Below are 14,879 nucleotides of genomic sequence, written 5' to 3' on the forward strand. Positions count from 1 at the left end.
ACCAACCGGCCAAGAGCAGAGACCATGATGAGACTTGTAGCAACGACTCGAGTGACCGATTCGCGAACGAGGAGGCAATCGTCGTCATCATCACGGCGATGATTCACCACGGAACCCCTCGCCAGCGTTGTTGCAGATGCACTTGCATGGGTAAATTACAAAATATTAATTGTAATAGCGGTAGTAGTAGTAGTAATACTTAGCTAACCTTAACTTTATCCGGCAAAGCCACGCTGAAGAAAGTCCTGCCTTAGTGTCCGTTTACCCAACTCCGTGGCCGGCGTGAAAAGCGCAGTGCACTGGCTCTTTGCGGCGTTATAAACATGAATACGATCTGTTGGCGGTCACATATATTTGTTTTAAATACCCGGTTATACGCAGCTGCTATTGTCGTACTGTGTACTTGTCGCGATCGCGATACCATTATAGTTTATCGCCCATTTAAGACTGATTTTCCCTGCTGCAGTAATTGAATGGCGGGTCGCGCGGGGCCCCACAGCGTGCAGTCGTCGTCCCAACGCGTTGCACGAGGCCGCTTCAAAATAAAGCGCTGATATTGACATCGATTTGACTGGTTTACTGGTAGCTGCAAGAGCAGTGTTATCATTATTGATGCTAATTATTGATGATGATGATGGTGGTGGCCGTGGGATTTGGTGGCGATGCCCGACGTGATGATGGCACTCCGTTCACAAGCCCCTTCGCCTCGTCCGTGAACAAAGGGAAAACCGAACCCCAGTGAGGCATCTTTCTCTCTGTCTCTCCCCGAGCTCTCTCTCCACCTCGCTCCGTCTCTCCACTGAACTCTCCCTTCACCTCTCTCTCTCCCCCGACCTCGTCGTTCGATTAACTACTCTTGTGCACATGCATATACCGCATGTGTATATACCCATACGATACGTGACGCTCATAACACTGCAAGGAGACCCAATAATGACACAAAAACACAGAGCACCCTGCTGATAATGCCGCTGCTGCGTGTAGAGAGAGTGGCAAATGCACGACACGCGGTATTTAATTTCACATCCATAGCCAATCAGCATCGTCATTGTTGGTGTGTGTGCTGTTGATGTTTGTTCTTGTTGATGTTTTGATTGGTGTGTTGTTGTTATTGTTGACGAGGTCACGCTGCCGGTCCGACTATGAGATCCGGCGACCCGAGGGGATAGATACGAGGGAGTATTTTCATTTAAAATTTCTCCAGCACGCTTGCTGAGCACACCGAATCTCAAATAGCCGACGTCACAGCGGTCAGCGACAAACAGCACGGCATCAAAGTTGCAATACGGATACGAGTGTGACGCGTCTCTTGAACTGAAGCGACCTTATTCGGGCTCTTTAGAGCTTGGCGGGCGACAACCGATGATGGCAATCGTGCAGAAGCAGCAGCAGATGGAGAGGTGAGCTGCAGAGAGCGTGGGGCTGGGTGAGTGGCTGGGTGAGTGGGTGGGTGAGTGGGTGAGTGGGTGGGTGCGTTGGTGGGTGAGTGGGTGGGTGAGTTGTGTTGTCGGCGGTAGTGGAAGCTGTCAGCTGCGCTACGAGCCTAGGCGAACCGGGTTCGATTCCCGCTCACGGTCAACGCCAGTGGCGATGATCTGAGCCCTCCCCTACGTCGACTCGGCCTCAAATGAGTACCTGGTGAGGTGTAGAAACATGCCGACTGGGGAGACAAAGTCGGCCGGGCGTGGTGCTGACCATCCATCTAATCTCGTGTGCAGTGCGACGGCCTTCATAGAGGTTTGTTTCCTTACTCGCTCACCAGCATTTGGCCCCAACGTGTATTCGGGATCTTTGTGCTGTGACCTTGCAAGTTCGACACAGAGTGGAGTTCACGGCAACCACTGAGAATGTGTCGGACTTCCAGGACCGAAAATGATGATAATCCCCCAACCCGATCCGATCCGTTTCGGGGCCAGTGTCCGCGTCTCACCCGACCCGACCCCTAACAAATGACCGTCCATGAAAACAAACGCATCCGGTAATTACATGAACACTGTTTTAAGTGTTGAGGTTTTGCACGTGTGTGTGCGTGTGTTCGTGAAACAGCACTTGCCCCAACAGTCTGTTAAGGCTATAGGGGGATCTTTGTCTTGGTTTTGTGTGTCGGTGTGCGTCGACTCAGTCTCAAATGAGTACCTGCTGCGGGGTGTAAACGTCGCCACTGGGGAGACAAAGGCGGTCGGGCGTGGTGTTGGCCACCCACCCCCACGTGTGCCGTGCCGGCCTTCATTGGCGCTGCTCGCTAACAGCACTTTCCCCAACAGTCCGTTAAGGCTACACGGGTGATCTTTGTCTTTGTGTGTACACGCGAATGCGAAGGGGCATTTTGTGATCCTCATCCACTCGTGGTTTGCAACAACAGGAGTTGAGTTCTGGAGCGGGGGATGGGGGCACGTGAATTAATTTAATGTCTGGGGGGAGATGTAATGAAAGCAAACCGATGAGGATAGTGCATAACATACAAAGACAAAGATCCCCCGTATAGCCTTAACAGACTGTAGGGGCAAGTGCTGTTAGCGAGCACCTATGAGGGCCAGCACGGCACACGAGGGGGTGGGTGGCCAGCACCACACCCGACCGCCTTTGTCACACACACACACACCGAGACACACACACCGACACACGCACACCGAGACACACACACCGAGACACGCACACACCGAAACACACACCGAGACACACACACACCGACACACACACACCGAGACACGCACACCGACACACACACACCGAGACACGCACACCGACACACACACCGAGACCCACACACACCGACACACACACACACACCCCGAGACACGCACACCGAGACACACACACACCGAGACACACACACCGAGACACACACACACCGAGACACACACACACACACCGACACACACACACACCCCGAGACACGCACACCGAGACACACACACCGAGACACACACACCGAGACACACACACACCGAGACACACACACCGAGACACACACACACCGAGACACACACACCGACACACACACACCGACACACACACACACACCCCGAGACACGCACACCGAGACACACACACCGAGACACACACACCGAGACACACACACACCGAGACACACACACACCGACACACACACACACACCCCGAGACACGCACACCGAGACACACACACCGAGACACACACACCGAGACACACACACACCGAGACACACACACCGAGACACACACACACCGAGACACACACACACCGAGACACACACACCGACACACACACACACACCCCGAGACACGCACACCGACACACACACACCGACACACACACACCGAGACACACACACACCGACACACACACACACACCCCGAGACACGCACACCGACACACACACACCGAGACACACACACACCGACACACACACACCGACACACACACACCCCGAGACACGCACACCGACACACACACACCGAGACACACACACACCGAGACACACACCACACGTACACACCATACCCCGAGACACGCACACCGACACACACACACCGAGACACACACACACCGAGACACACACACCGACACACACACACACACCCCGAGACACGCACACCGACACACACACACACACCGAGACACACACACCGACACACACACACACCGAGACACGCACACCGACACACACACACCGAGACACACACACACCGAGACACACACACACCGAGACACACACCCCGAGACACACACACACCGAGACACACACCCCGAGACACGCACACCGACACACACACACACCGAGACACACACACACCGAGACACACACCACACGTACACACCACACCTTGCTACCCCCCCTGGCCTCGCTCGGGGTGTTAATCCTCACACCGTGACCCCCCCGCGCCCCCCACGTCTCCCCCCCCCCCCCCGTGTGTCCCCACGTCTCCCCCCGTGTGTCCCACCCCTAACCCCCCCCCGTGTGTCACCCCCGCGTGTGTCACCCCCCCCCGTGTGTGTGTCACCCCCCCCCCCCGTGTGTCCCACCCCTAACCCCCCCGTGTGTCACCCCTGCGTGTGTCACCCCCCCCCGTGTGTGTGTCACCCCCCCCCCCCCGTGTGTGTGTCACCCCCCCCCCGTGTGTCACCCCCCCCCCCGTGTGTCACCCCCCCCCCCCCCCCCGCGTGTGTCACCCCCCCCCCCCCCCGTGTGTCCCACTCGCTCTGCCCCCCCCCCGCGTCTCCCTCAGGCTGGTCTCGCTCATTCAAAATGGCTGCTTGGCATACGACCATACAGAGGGGGGGGGGGGGTTAAGACACGTGTGTGTGTGTCTGTGTGTCGGTGTGTGTGTGTCGGTGTGTGTGGTGTGTGTGTGTACGTGGTGTGTGTGTACGTGTGGTGTGTGTACGTGGTGTGTGTGTACGTGTGGTGTGTGTACGTGGTGTGTGCGTGTGTGTGTCAGTGTGTGTTGGTGTGTGTACGTGTGGTGTGTGTACGTGGTGGGTGTGTGTCAGTGTGTGGTGTGTGTGTACGTGTGGTGTGTGTGTACGTGTGGTGTGTGTGTACGTGTGGTGTGTGTACGTGGTGTGTGTGTGTACATGGTGTGTGTGTGTACGTGGTGTGTGTGTATGTGGTGTGTGTGTATGGTGTGTGTGTATGGTGTGTGTGTACGTGGTGTGTGTACGTGGTGTGTGTGTACCTGTGGGGTGTGTACGCGTGGGGGGTGTATACGTGTGGTGTGTGTGGTGTGTGTACGCGTGGTGTGTGTGTGTGTACGTGTGGTGTGTGTGGTGTGTGGTGTGTGTGTGTACGTGGTATGTGTACGTGGTGTGTGTGTACGTGGTGTGACGTGTGGTGTGTGTACGTGTGGTGTGTGTGTACGTGGTGTGTGTGTGTACGTGGTGTGTGTGTGTACGTGGTGTGTGTGTGTACGTGGTGTGTGTGTGTACGTGGTGTGTGTGTGTACGTGGTGTGTGTATGTGGTGTGTGTGTATGTGGTGTGTGTGTACGTGGTGTGTGTGTGTACGTGGTGTGTGTGTACGTGTGGTGTATGTACGCGTGGGGTGTGTGTGTGTACGTGGTGTGTGTGTGTACGTGGTGTGTGTGTGTACGTGGTGTGTGTGTACGTGGTGTGTGTGTGTACGTGTGGTGTGTGTGTACGTGGTGTGTGTGTGTACGTGGTGTGTGTGTGTACGTGGTGTGTGTGTGTACGTGGTGTGTGTGTGTGTGGTGTGTGTATGTGGTGTGTGTGTATGTGGTGTGTGTGTGTACGTGGTGTGTGTGTGTACGTGGTGTGTGTGTACGTGTGGTGTATGTACGCGTGGGGTGTGTGTGTGTACGTGTGGTGTGTGTGTGTACGTGGTGTGTGTGTGGTGTATGTACGTGGTGTGTGTGTACGTGTGGTGTGTGTGGTGTGTGTACGCGTGGTGTGTGTGTACGTGTGGTGTGTGTACGTGTGGTGTGTGTGTGCATGGTGTGTGTGTATACGTGGTGTGTGTGTACATGTGTGTGCTCGTATGCACGAAGGTGCACGTGTGTGGACAACTCTCGTGTGCCAAGCCGTGGGGATTCTCGCTAGCTGCACTTGCCCCAACAGTTCTGAGTAGTCTACACGGGGGAGCTTTGCCTGTGTGCGTGTGACACGTACCGCGCTCTGGTGATGGTGGTGCACGTGGTGGTGGTGGTGGCTCCGTGTCCTCACACGCACCGCCTCCTCGCCTCGATCTCTACGCCTTTGTCTCTCTACGCCTGTGTGTCTCTCTGCCTGTGTGTCTCTCTGCCTGTGTGTCTCTCTGCCTGTGTGTCTCTCTGCCTGTGTGTGTCTCTCTGCCTGTGTGTGTCTCTCTGCCTGTGTGTGTTTCTCTACGCCTGTGTGTGTCTCTCTACGCCTGTGTGTGTCTCTGCCTGTGTGTGTCTCTCTACGCCTGTGTGTGTGTCTCTCTGCCTGTGTGTGTCTCTCTGCCTGTGTGTGTCTCTCTGCCTGTGTGTGTGTCTCTCTGCCTGTGTGTGTCTCTCTGCCTGTGTGTGTGTGTCTCTGCCTGTGTGTGTCTCTCTGCCTGTGTGTGTCTCTGCCTGTGTGTCTCTCTGCCTGTGTGTCTCTCTGCCTGTGTGTCTCTCTGCCTGTGTGTGTCTCTCTGCCTGTGTGTGTCTCTCTGCCTGTGTGTGTGTCTCTCTGCCTGTGTGTGTCTCTCTGCGCCTGTGTGTGTCTCTCTACGCCTGTGTGTGTCTCTCTGCCTGTGTGTGTCTCTCTGCCTGTGTGTGTGTCTCTCTGCCTGTGTGTGTGTCTCTCCGTGTGTGTCTCTGCGCCTGTGTGTGTCTCTCTGCCTGTGTGTGTCTCTCTGCCTGTGTGTGTCTCTCTGCCTGTGTGTGTCTCTCTGCCTGTGTGTGTGTCTCTCTGCCTGTGTGTGTCTCTCTGCCTGTGTGTGTGTGTCTCTGCCTGTGTGTGTCTCTCTGCCTGTGTGTGTGTCTCTGCCTGTGTGTGTCTCTCTGCCTGTGTGTCTCTCTGCCTGTGTGTGTCTCTCTGCCTGTGTGTGTGTGTCTCTGCCTGTGTGTCTCTGCCTGTGTGTGTCTCTCTGCCTGTGTGTGTCTCTCTGCGCCTGTGTGTCTATCTGGCTGTGTGTGCCTACGTATCGGTACGTCTCTGTGCGTGTCCCCGTATGACTCTGTGCCTGTCACCGTAGGTATGTGTCAATATGTCCCTGTGTCTGTATGTATATATGCCCGTGTGTGTCTGTACTGTTTGTGCCTACGCCTTTGTATATGTATGTCTAATGTGTCTGTATGTATCCGTGCCTGTCTCTGTCTTTATGTCTCTGTGTCTGTATGTCTCTGTGCCTGTGTGTCTGTCTGTATGTGTCTGTCTGTATGTACCCGTGCCTGTATGTGTGTGTCTGTATGTCTCTGTGTCTGTGTGTCTGTCTGTATGTCTCTGTGCTTGTGTGTCTGTCTGTATGTCTCTGTGCTTGTGTGTCTGTGTGTATGCCTCTGTGTCTGTACGTCTCTGTGTCTGTGCTTGTCTGTCTGTATGTCTCTGTGCCTATGTCTGTCTGTATGACTCTGTGTCTGTATGTATGTCTCTGTACCTGTGTGTCTGTATGCCTGTGTCTGTATGTATGTGTCTGTATGTCTCTGTATGTGTGTCTGTCTGTATGCCTGTGTCTGTACGTATCTGTGCTTTTGTCTGTATGTGTGTCTGTATGTGTGTGTGTATGTCTGTGTGTATGTGTCTGTAAGTCTCTGTGTGTCTGTACGTATCTGTGCTTTTGTCTGTATGTGTGTCTGTATGTGTGTGTGTATGTCTGTGTGTATGTGTCTGTAAGTCTCTGTGTCTGTACGTATCTGTGCCTGTGTGTCTGTATGCCTGTGTCTGTATGTATGTGTCTGTATGTCTGTGTGTATGTGTCTGTAAGTCTGTGTGTCTGTACGTATCTGTGCCTGTGTGTCTATGTCAGTGTATGTATGTGTGTGTGTCTGTATGTCTGTGTGTATGTGTCTGTAAGTCTGTGTGTCTGTACGTATCTGTGCCTGTGTGTCTATGTCAGTGTATGTATGTGTGTGTCTGTATGTCTGTGTGTATGTGTCTGTAAGTCTCTGTGTGTCTGTACGTATCTGTGCCTGTGTGTCTATGTCAGTGTCTGTATGTGTGTGTGTATGTCTGTGTGTATGTGTCTGTAAGTCTCTGTGTGTCTGTACGTATCTGTGCCTGTGTGTCTATGTCAGTGTGTCTATGTCAGTGTGTCTATGTCAGTGTGTCTATGTCAGTGTCTGTATCCTAATATTTATACTGGAAGAGATGGATGAGTGATGTTTCTCTGTCAGTGTGTCTCTGTCTCTGTCAGTGTGTCTCTGTCTATGTCAGTGTGTCTCTGTCTATGTCAGTGTGTCTCTGTCTATGTCAGTGTATCTCTGTCTCTGTCAGTGTGTCTCTGTCAGTGTGTCTCTGTCAGTGTGTCTCTGTCAGTGTGTCTCTGTCTCTGTCAGTGTGTCTCTGTCAGTGTGTCTCTGTCTCTGTCAGTGTGTCTCTGTCTCTGTCAGTGTGTCTCTCGCTGCTTCTATATCTCAGGACGTCCCGACTCTGTGCGTGTCTCTGGATGTCTCGGTGTCTCCGTCTTCTCGGTCTGTGTGTCTCTGTGTGTCTCTGTGTGTCTCCGGGGGTCGTGAGTCGAGGTTATACGCCTTGTGGGTCTCTGAATTGGTCGGAGGTGTCTCCGCGTCTCCCGGTATGTGTCTGTGTATCCGTGTCTCCCGGTATGTCTGTGTCTCTGTGTCTCCCGGTATGTCTCTGTGTCTCCCGGTATTTCTCTGTCTCCGTGTCTCCAGGTATGTCTCTGTGTCTGTGTCTCCCAGTATGTCTCTGTGTCTCCGTGTCTCCCGCTACGCGTGTCTCCCGGTATGTCTGTGTCTCTGCGTCTCCCGGTAAGTATGTCTCTGTGTCTCTGTGTCTCCCGGTATGTCTCTGTGTCTCCGTGTCTCCCGCTACGCGTGTCTCCCGGTATGTCTCTGTCTCTGTGTCTCCCGGTAAGTATGTCTCTGTGTCTCTGTGTCTCCCGGTATGTCTCTGTGTCTCCGTGTCTCCCGCTACGCGTGTCTCCCGGTATGTCTGTGTCTCTGTGTCTCCCGGTAAGTATGTCTCTGTGTCTCTGTGTCTCCCGGTATGTCTCTGTCTCTGTGTCTCCCGGTATGTCTCTGTGTCTCCGTGTCTCCCGCTACGCGTGTCTCCCGCTACGCGTGTCTCCCGGTATGTCTCTGTCTCTGTGTCTCCCGGTAAGTATGTCTCTGTGTCTCTGTGTCTCCCGGTATGTCTCCGCGTCTCCCCTCCGCGTCTCCCCGTGGTATACAGTGCTGGTTATCGTGGCTACAGTGAACGCGGAGAGAGCGCCGCGTCTCCCTCGCGCTCCCCTCTCGCTCCCCGCTCCCTCGCACGCTCCTCCTCCTCGCTCGCGCAAAATGGCCCAGCGAGGGAGGGGAGAGCGTGGAGGGGAGAGAGGGAGGGGGGAGAGGGGGGAGAGCGTGAAGGGGGGAGGGAGGAGAGGGAGGGGAGAGCGTTAAGGGGAGAGGGCGAGAGGGAGAGGGGAGGGAGAGGGAGGGGAGAGCGTGAAGGGGAGAGGGAGGGGAGAGGGTGCGGGCGGGTGGCTGAGAGGGAGGGGAGAGGGTGCGGGGAGGGAGAGAGAGGGGGGAGAGGGGGGGTGGTGAGAGGGGAGGGGGTGAGAGGGGGGGCGGGCGTACGGGGGTAGAGCGCACGAGGGAGAGAGACGGAGAGAGAGAGAACAAGCGAGAGAGAGGGTGAGAGGGAGGCGAGAGGGAGTGCTAACGCGAGCGAGAGGGAGGGTTAGAGTGAGCGAGGGAGTGCTAACGCGAGCGAGCGAGAGGCGAGAGGGGGGAGAGCGACGCCTTCCAATTGTCCCGTCCCCCCCCCGTCCTCCTCTGTCCACTGCGACTCTCACGGCCGTGAGAGGCGGGAGACTTGGGTCACAATGGCGCCGCTGTTCCACCGCTCCCGAAACCACCTCGCGTCATCCAAACACAGAGAGGAGATCAACGCACACAACCACCAGACGGGTTCACGCGCACTGCCACAACCACCAGACGGGTTCACGCGCACTGTCACGTGACGACCAGACGGGGTTCACGCGCACTGCCACAACCACCAGACGGGTTCACGCGCTCAGCCACACAACAACCAGACAGGGTTCACGCGCACAACCACCAGACGGCTCACACAACAACCAGACGGGTTCACGCGCACTGCCACACAACAACCAGACGGGTTCACGCGCACTGCCACACAACAACCAGACGGGTTCACGCGCACTGCCACACAACAACCAGACGGGTTCACGCGCACTGCCACACAACCACCAGACGGGTTCACGCGCACAACAACCAGACAGGGTTCACGTGCACTGCCACACAACCACCAGACGGGTTCACGCGCTCAGCCACAGATTGATTAATACCGATAACCAGATGGGTTAATATCGATAACTATTTAACCGGAAGAATGCACAGAGATCAGCACGTCACCAGATGGTAGGCAATAATCAGATCGACGTGTAACCAGATGTACCAATATCCAGACAGACACACAGCTAGTTGGATATATCTGTACTGTAGATCTAAACAAATGTAATTATTGACAAAACATCCCAAATGCTAAAAATTTACCCGCAAATGACTCGTACTTGGATTACGCAGCAGCAGCAGCAGCATCGCCCCGACAACTTTGGCAGGACCCTCCCGTGTCAAAGTCCCGAGACTCGGCGAGGTTTTGATACCGATACAAAGATAAAGGTCCCCGTATCGCCTTCACCGACTGCTGGGGCAAGTGCTGTGAGCGAGTATCACCTGTCAAGGCCAGCACGTGCTGGCTTTGACAGGCCGTGATGTTGACACACCGCACCGGGCTGACGTTTGAGGTTGAGTCGACCTAGGGGAAGGGGGGGGTGAATGTCCGGTTCAGATAATCGTCACTGGTATTGGCCGGGAGCGGAAATCGAACACGAGTCGCCAGGTTTGTCGAGCAGCGCGCTAACCGTTGCGCCACCGCTCCCCGCCCTACCAATACAGTATACACACGTACAGATCGCCTGATATCCAGACACATGTCCATGATATCTGTTTAGCCGGTTAGGGAACCACATCTCCATTATAGATAACCAGATAGCCATATGGGTAAAGATAGCAAGCCAGGTAGACAAATATCCATACAGATAGCCAGATATGTACATACAGAATAATATACAAAATATACAATAGTCAGATATACATGCGCACAGAGAGCTAGTTAGTCTTATAGATAAACAGATAACCATATAATTATTCAAGTAGGCAGCGTGCCATTAGCTGGTTCGCCACTCATCATAATATAGACGGTACAATAACTATATATAGGGAGATAGCAAGTTAATCAGACAGCTAGGTAGACATATATACATATGTAAGACAAGCCAGACAGACAAATCAGTTAGTCAGATAGTTGGGCAGATAGCAACAAAAATATCAAGAGAGCCTACGAGCCAATGTACAAACCATACAGCTCCCCCACCTGCCCAACTACACCGTAGTAATCCCGTCAACTCGCCGCACACTCAACTCAATAGCTGTCGCCAGCGAGCCTCGCAACAAGTCACCCAGTCGAATGGACAGGCAGTCGTAAGCTGAGCAAGTAGCCAGCTGCCAAAACCCCGTGCCAGTGTGCGTGTCAGTGTGGGGAGCGGTGGTGTAGCGGTTAGCGCTACGAACCTGGCGACCGGGATCGATCCCCGCTCACGGCCAACACCGGTGACGATTATCTGAACCGGTTGCTGGGCCTCCCATAGGTCGACTCAGCCTCGAATGAGTACATGGTCCGGTGCGTAAAAACATCGCCGCTGGGGAGACAAAGGCGGTCGGGCGTGGAGCTGGCCACCCACCCCTCGTGTAATGTTGCGGCTTTCATAGATGCTCGCTAACAGCACTTGCCCCAACAGTCTGTTAAGGCTATACGGGGGATCTTTGTCAGTGTGTGAGTGTGTGTCAGTGTGTGTGTCAGTGGGGAGCGGTCGTGCAGGGGTTAGCGCGCTGCTCCGCGAAACCCGGCGACCCCAGTTTAATTCCCGGCCACGGCTAACATCAGCGGTGAATATCTGAACCAGTCCTGGGCATCCCCTAGGTCGACTCAGCCTCAAATGTGTACCTTGTGTGATGTGTAAACATTAGCACCGGTAGAGACAAAGGCGGCCGGGCGTGGTGCTGGCCACTCACCTCCTCGTGTGCCGTGTGAGCCTTAGTAGGTGCTCGCTAACAGCACTTGCCCCAACAGTCTTCGCGGTTATACGGGGGATCTTTGTCCGTGTGCGTCGTATTATGTTTGTATGTCATGTGGCTCGGGTTTGTGTGTCAGTATGTGTCAGTGTGTATCAACAATGTGAGATGTTTGGTATGTGGGGGGTGGCATGCCGGGGATGGGGCAGTATTTGAGGGTAGGGTAAGGAATCGTGCTATACAGTATTTCAAAGTCAGATGCAGGGTACGGAATGCAGTGCGCACTTGATCAGACAGTATACATACGGATGTACGTGTGTATACTGTCGCGGGTTTCGTTATCACAGAGCGCCTGAATGGACCCAAGAACAACCGCACACACACACACCTACAAAGACAACTCATCCTCCGTACAGCCGATATCGGCTGGTTGAGGCAAGTGCAGTTTGCGAGCACCTATGAAGGGAAAGTCGCACAGGTGAATGGCCAGCACCGCCTATTGTCTTCCAAGTACGGCATCAGGCACTAACTCAAGGCCGAGCCGACCTAGGGGAGGCCCAGCACCGGTCGAAATGTTCGTCACCGATGTTCGCCGTGAGCGGAAATCGAACTGGGGTTTGCCGGGTTCGTGGCGCACTACGCTAACCGATGCGCCACCGCTCCCCAACAAACGCCACACAACGACCCATCGACACGCGGGCACCGCAGACGAATATCCCCGGTGTGGGCCACGTCGTCTGTTGGGGGATAGTTCTGTCGGCGAGCACCAATTCGTAGTCGCACACCGACACACACAAACGCACAAGCGACAAAGATCCCCCGTAGTGCATTAACATAATGTTGTTGTGAGCGAGCAGCAACTAAACACACCTAACACACAAAGATCCCCCGAATAGCCTGAACAGACTGTTGGGGCAAGCGCTGTTAGCGAGCACCTATGAAGGCCGGCACGACACACGAGGGGGTGGGTGGCCAACACCTCGCCCGGCCGCCTTTGTCTCCCCAACGGCGATGTTTATACACCGCACCAGGTACTCATTTGAGGCTGAGTCGACCTAGGGGAGGCCCGGAACCGGTTCAGATGATCGTCACTGGTGTTGACCGTGAGCGGGAATCGAACTCGGGTGGCCAGGTTGGTCGCGCAGGGCGCTAACCACTCCATTACCGCTCTCCACACGCATACACAAAGTCACACACCCACACACAACTGCACACAAAGTCACACACACACCTACACACAAACTCTCACACACAACTACACAAATACAGTCATTGATATGCGCGAGCGCACATACAGTCACGCGCAGACACAGTCACACAAACTCTTACGAATACAGTCACACACGTAAACACGTGCTTGCACACTGTGTGTGTATACACACTCTGTGTATGCACACTGTGTGTGTGTATACACAGTGAGTATATGCATGTGTACACACACACTGTTTATATACACATGCAATTTTGGGGCACGTGCACACAGTGTGTAAGACAAAGATCCCCCGTATAGCCTTAACAGACTGTTGGGGCAAGTGTTGTTATCGAGTACCTATGAAGTCTGGGCATGACACACGAGATGGTGGGTGGCCAGCACGACGCCCGGCCGCATTTGTATCCCTAGCGGCGATGTTTACACAACGCGCCGAGTACAGTTCAATTTTTTTTAAAGGTTGAGTCGACCTAGGGGAGGCCCGGGACCTGTTCAGATAATCGTGACTGATGATAGCCGTGAGCGGGCGAGTCGAACTCGGGTCTCCGGATTCGTTGCGCCGCGCGCTAACCGCTAGAAATGACGCTGCCCACACAGAGCCGCACAGGTGTATACTCGTAACGCACAACAAGTACCCCCGCGTGCATCATTAAGGCTCCGCACACGAGGAAAGACACGCGCCCTGCACTTCGTAACTCTCATGCGCACACAATGCGCACACTCCATAACCATAGTGCCGGCACAAAGACCCCCCCCACACACACACAGCGTAGCCTCTTCATGCGCTTAGCGAGCACCTATGAAGGCCGGCACAAAATAAAAGACAGTCAAATATTCCCCGTATAGCCTTTAACAGAGTGTTGGGGCAAGTGCTGTTAGCGAGCTCCTATGAAGGTCGGGACGACACGCAGAGTGGCCACCACCACGCCCGGCCGCCTTTGTCTCCCCAGTGGCGAAAATACAGTGTATATATATACCTGAACACGTGGGATGGCCGTGTGGCTCAGAGGTCAGGGCGCTGGCTGATCCGGGAAGCGCTGAGAGCCTGGGTTCGAATCCGAGTTTTAGCCACTGCCCGCGATTGAAACGGATTCTTCCAAGTGGAGCGAGTTGGTTGTCTCAGCGCCGTCACCGTGATCTACACAGAGACCCTTAGACTCACACAGAGACCCGTAACGTCACGTAGATACCCATAGACTGGCATTAAAACGCTTTCTCCCAAGTGTAGCGAGTTTAATGGTCTCAGACCGCTCAACTAACAACGCGCGCACACACAAAAACCCCCGTCGTATTAAATAAGATCTTTTCATACACTGTAACGTGGCAAAATTCCAGCCTCTGAGAATTAAAATACATTTCTCAGCGTGACAGTCATGTGACGAGCGCTACTGAGCGCACGAGGGAGGTGCAACGGCTAAGCTTCGATGTGAGGCGACGTTTCGGGCGACGTCCCTTGTTTATCTCCCGTTTGCTACGAAGAAGGGTCAAAAGCGTCGCATTTTTTTTACCGTATATACTATACATATATTATTTTAGGATCGTGTTTAGTTTTCGTAACTTCTATTGCGGCGCGTTTTAATAATTAATAGTTACAATAAGCCTTCATCCAGCAGTGGATTGATTGACAAGGGGGCAGAGCGCCGGTGTTTGTGAATGGTTTAAGACGATGTGCGGTTCTGTCTTGTGAGCGATGTCCCCGTGGTTTAAGAGGGGGGGGGGGGGTTAGTGGTGGAGTTCCCAGTGACAATTCCATAGTCGTTGTAAGTCGTGTTGAATCCACTCAGACTCGAATCGTCGTGTGATCTCATTTCAGTGGGGCACACGGAAGCAGCCATCCGCGCACAGAACACAAATATTACCGCATGTTCTGGATGATAAGACGTTCTGGAAAGTAAGACCTCCCCCCCCCGCCTTCCTCAAACTTGTGCCCCGTATCAATAAAGTTACACGGATGTGGTCTAACACAG

General features: G+C 54.2%; 1 protein-coding gene across 1 annotated transcript in view; it reads right to left on the bottom strand.

Moving 5' to 3' along the window:
• The window catches only part of LOC144946972 (uncharacterized), a 29,884-nt gene extending 19,315 nt beyond the window's left edge, over nucleotides 1–10,569 (bottom strand). The window contains exons 1-2 of the mRNA XM_078876049.1: nucleotides 10,540–10,569; nucleotides 5,608–7,670 (exon numbers count right to left, since the gene is read on the bottom strand). Of these exons, the coding sequence (XP_078732175.1) occupies nucleotides 6,765–7,670; nucleotides 10,540–10,569 (936 nt within the window). The 3' untranslated portion in view covers nucleotides 5,608–6,764. The remainder of the gene's footprint in view (nucleotides 1–5,607; nucleotides 7,671–10,539) is intronic.
• Between the last annotated feature and the right edge of the window lie 4,310 nt (nucleotides 10,570–14,879).

This window comes from Lampetra fluviatilis, chromosome 2 (genome assembly GCF_964198595.1).
Source record: "Lampetra fluviatilis chromosome 2, kcLamFluv1.1, whole genome shotgun sequence".
NCBI classification, from domain to species: Eukaryota; Metazoa; Chordata; class Hyperoartia; order Petromyzontiformes; family Petromyzontidae; genus Lampetra; species Lampetra fluviatilis.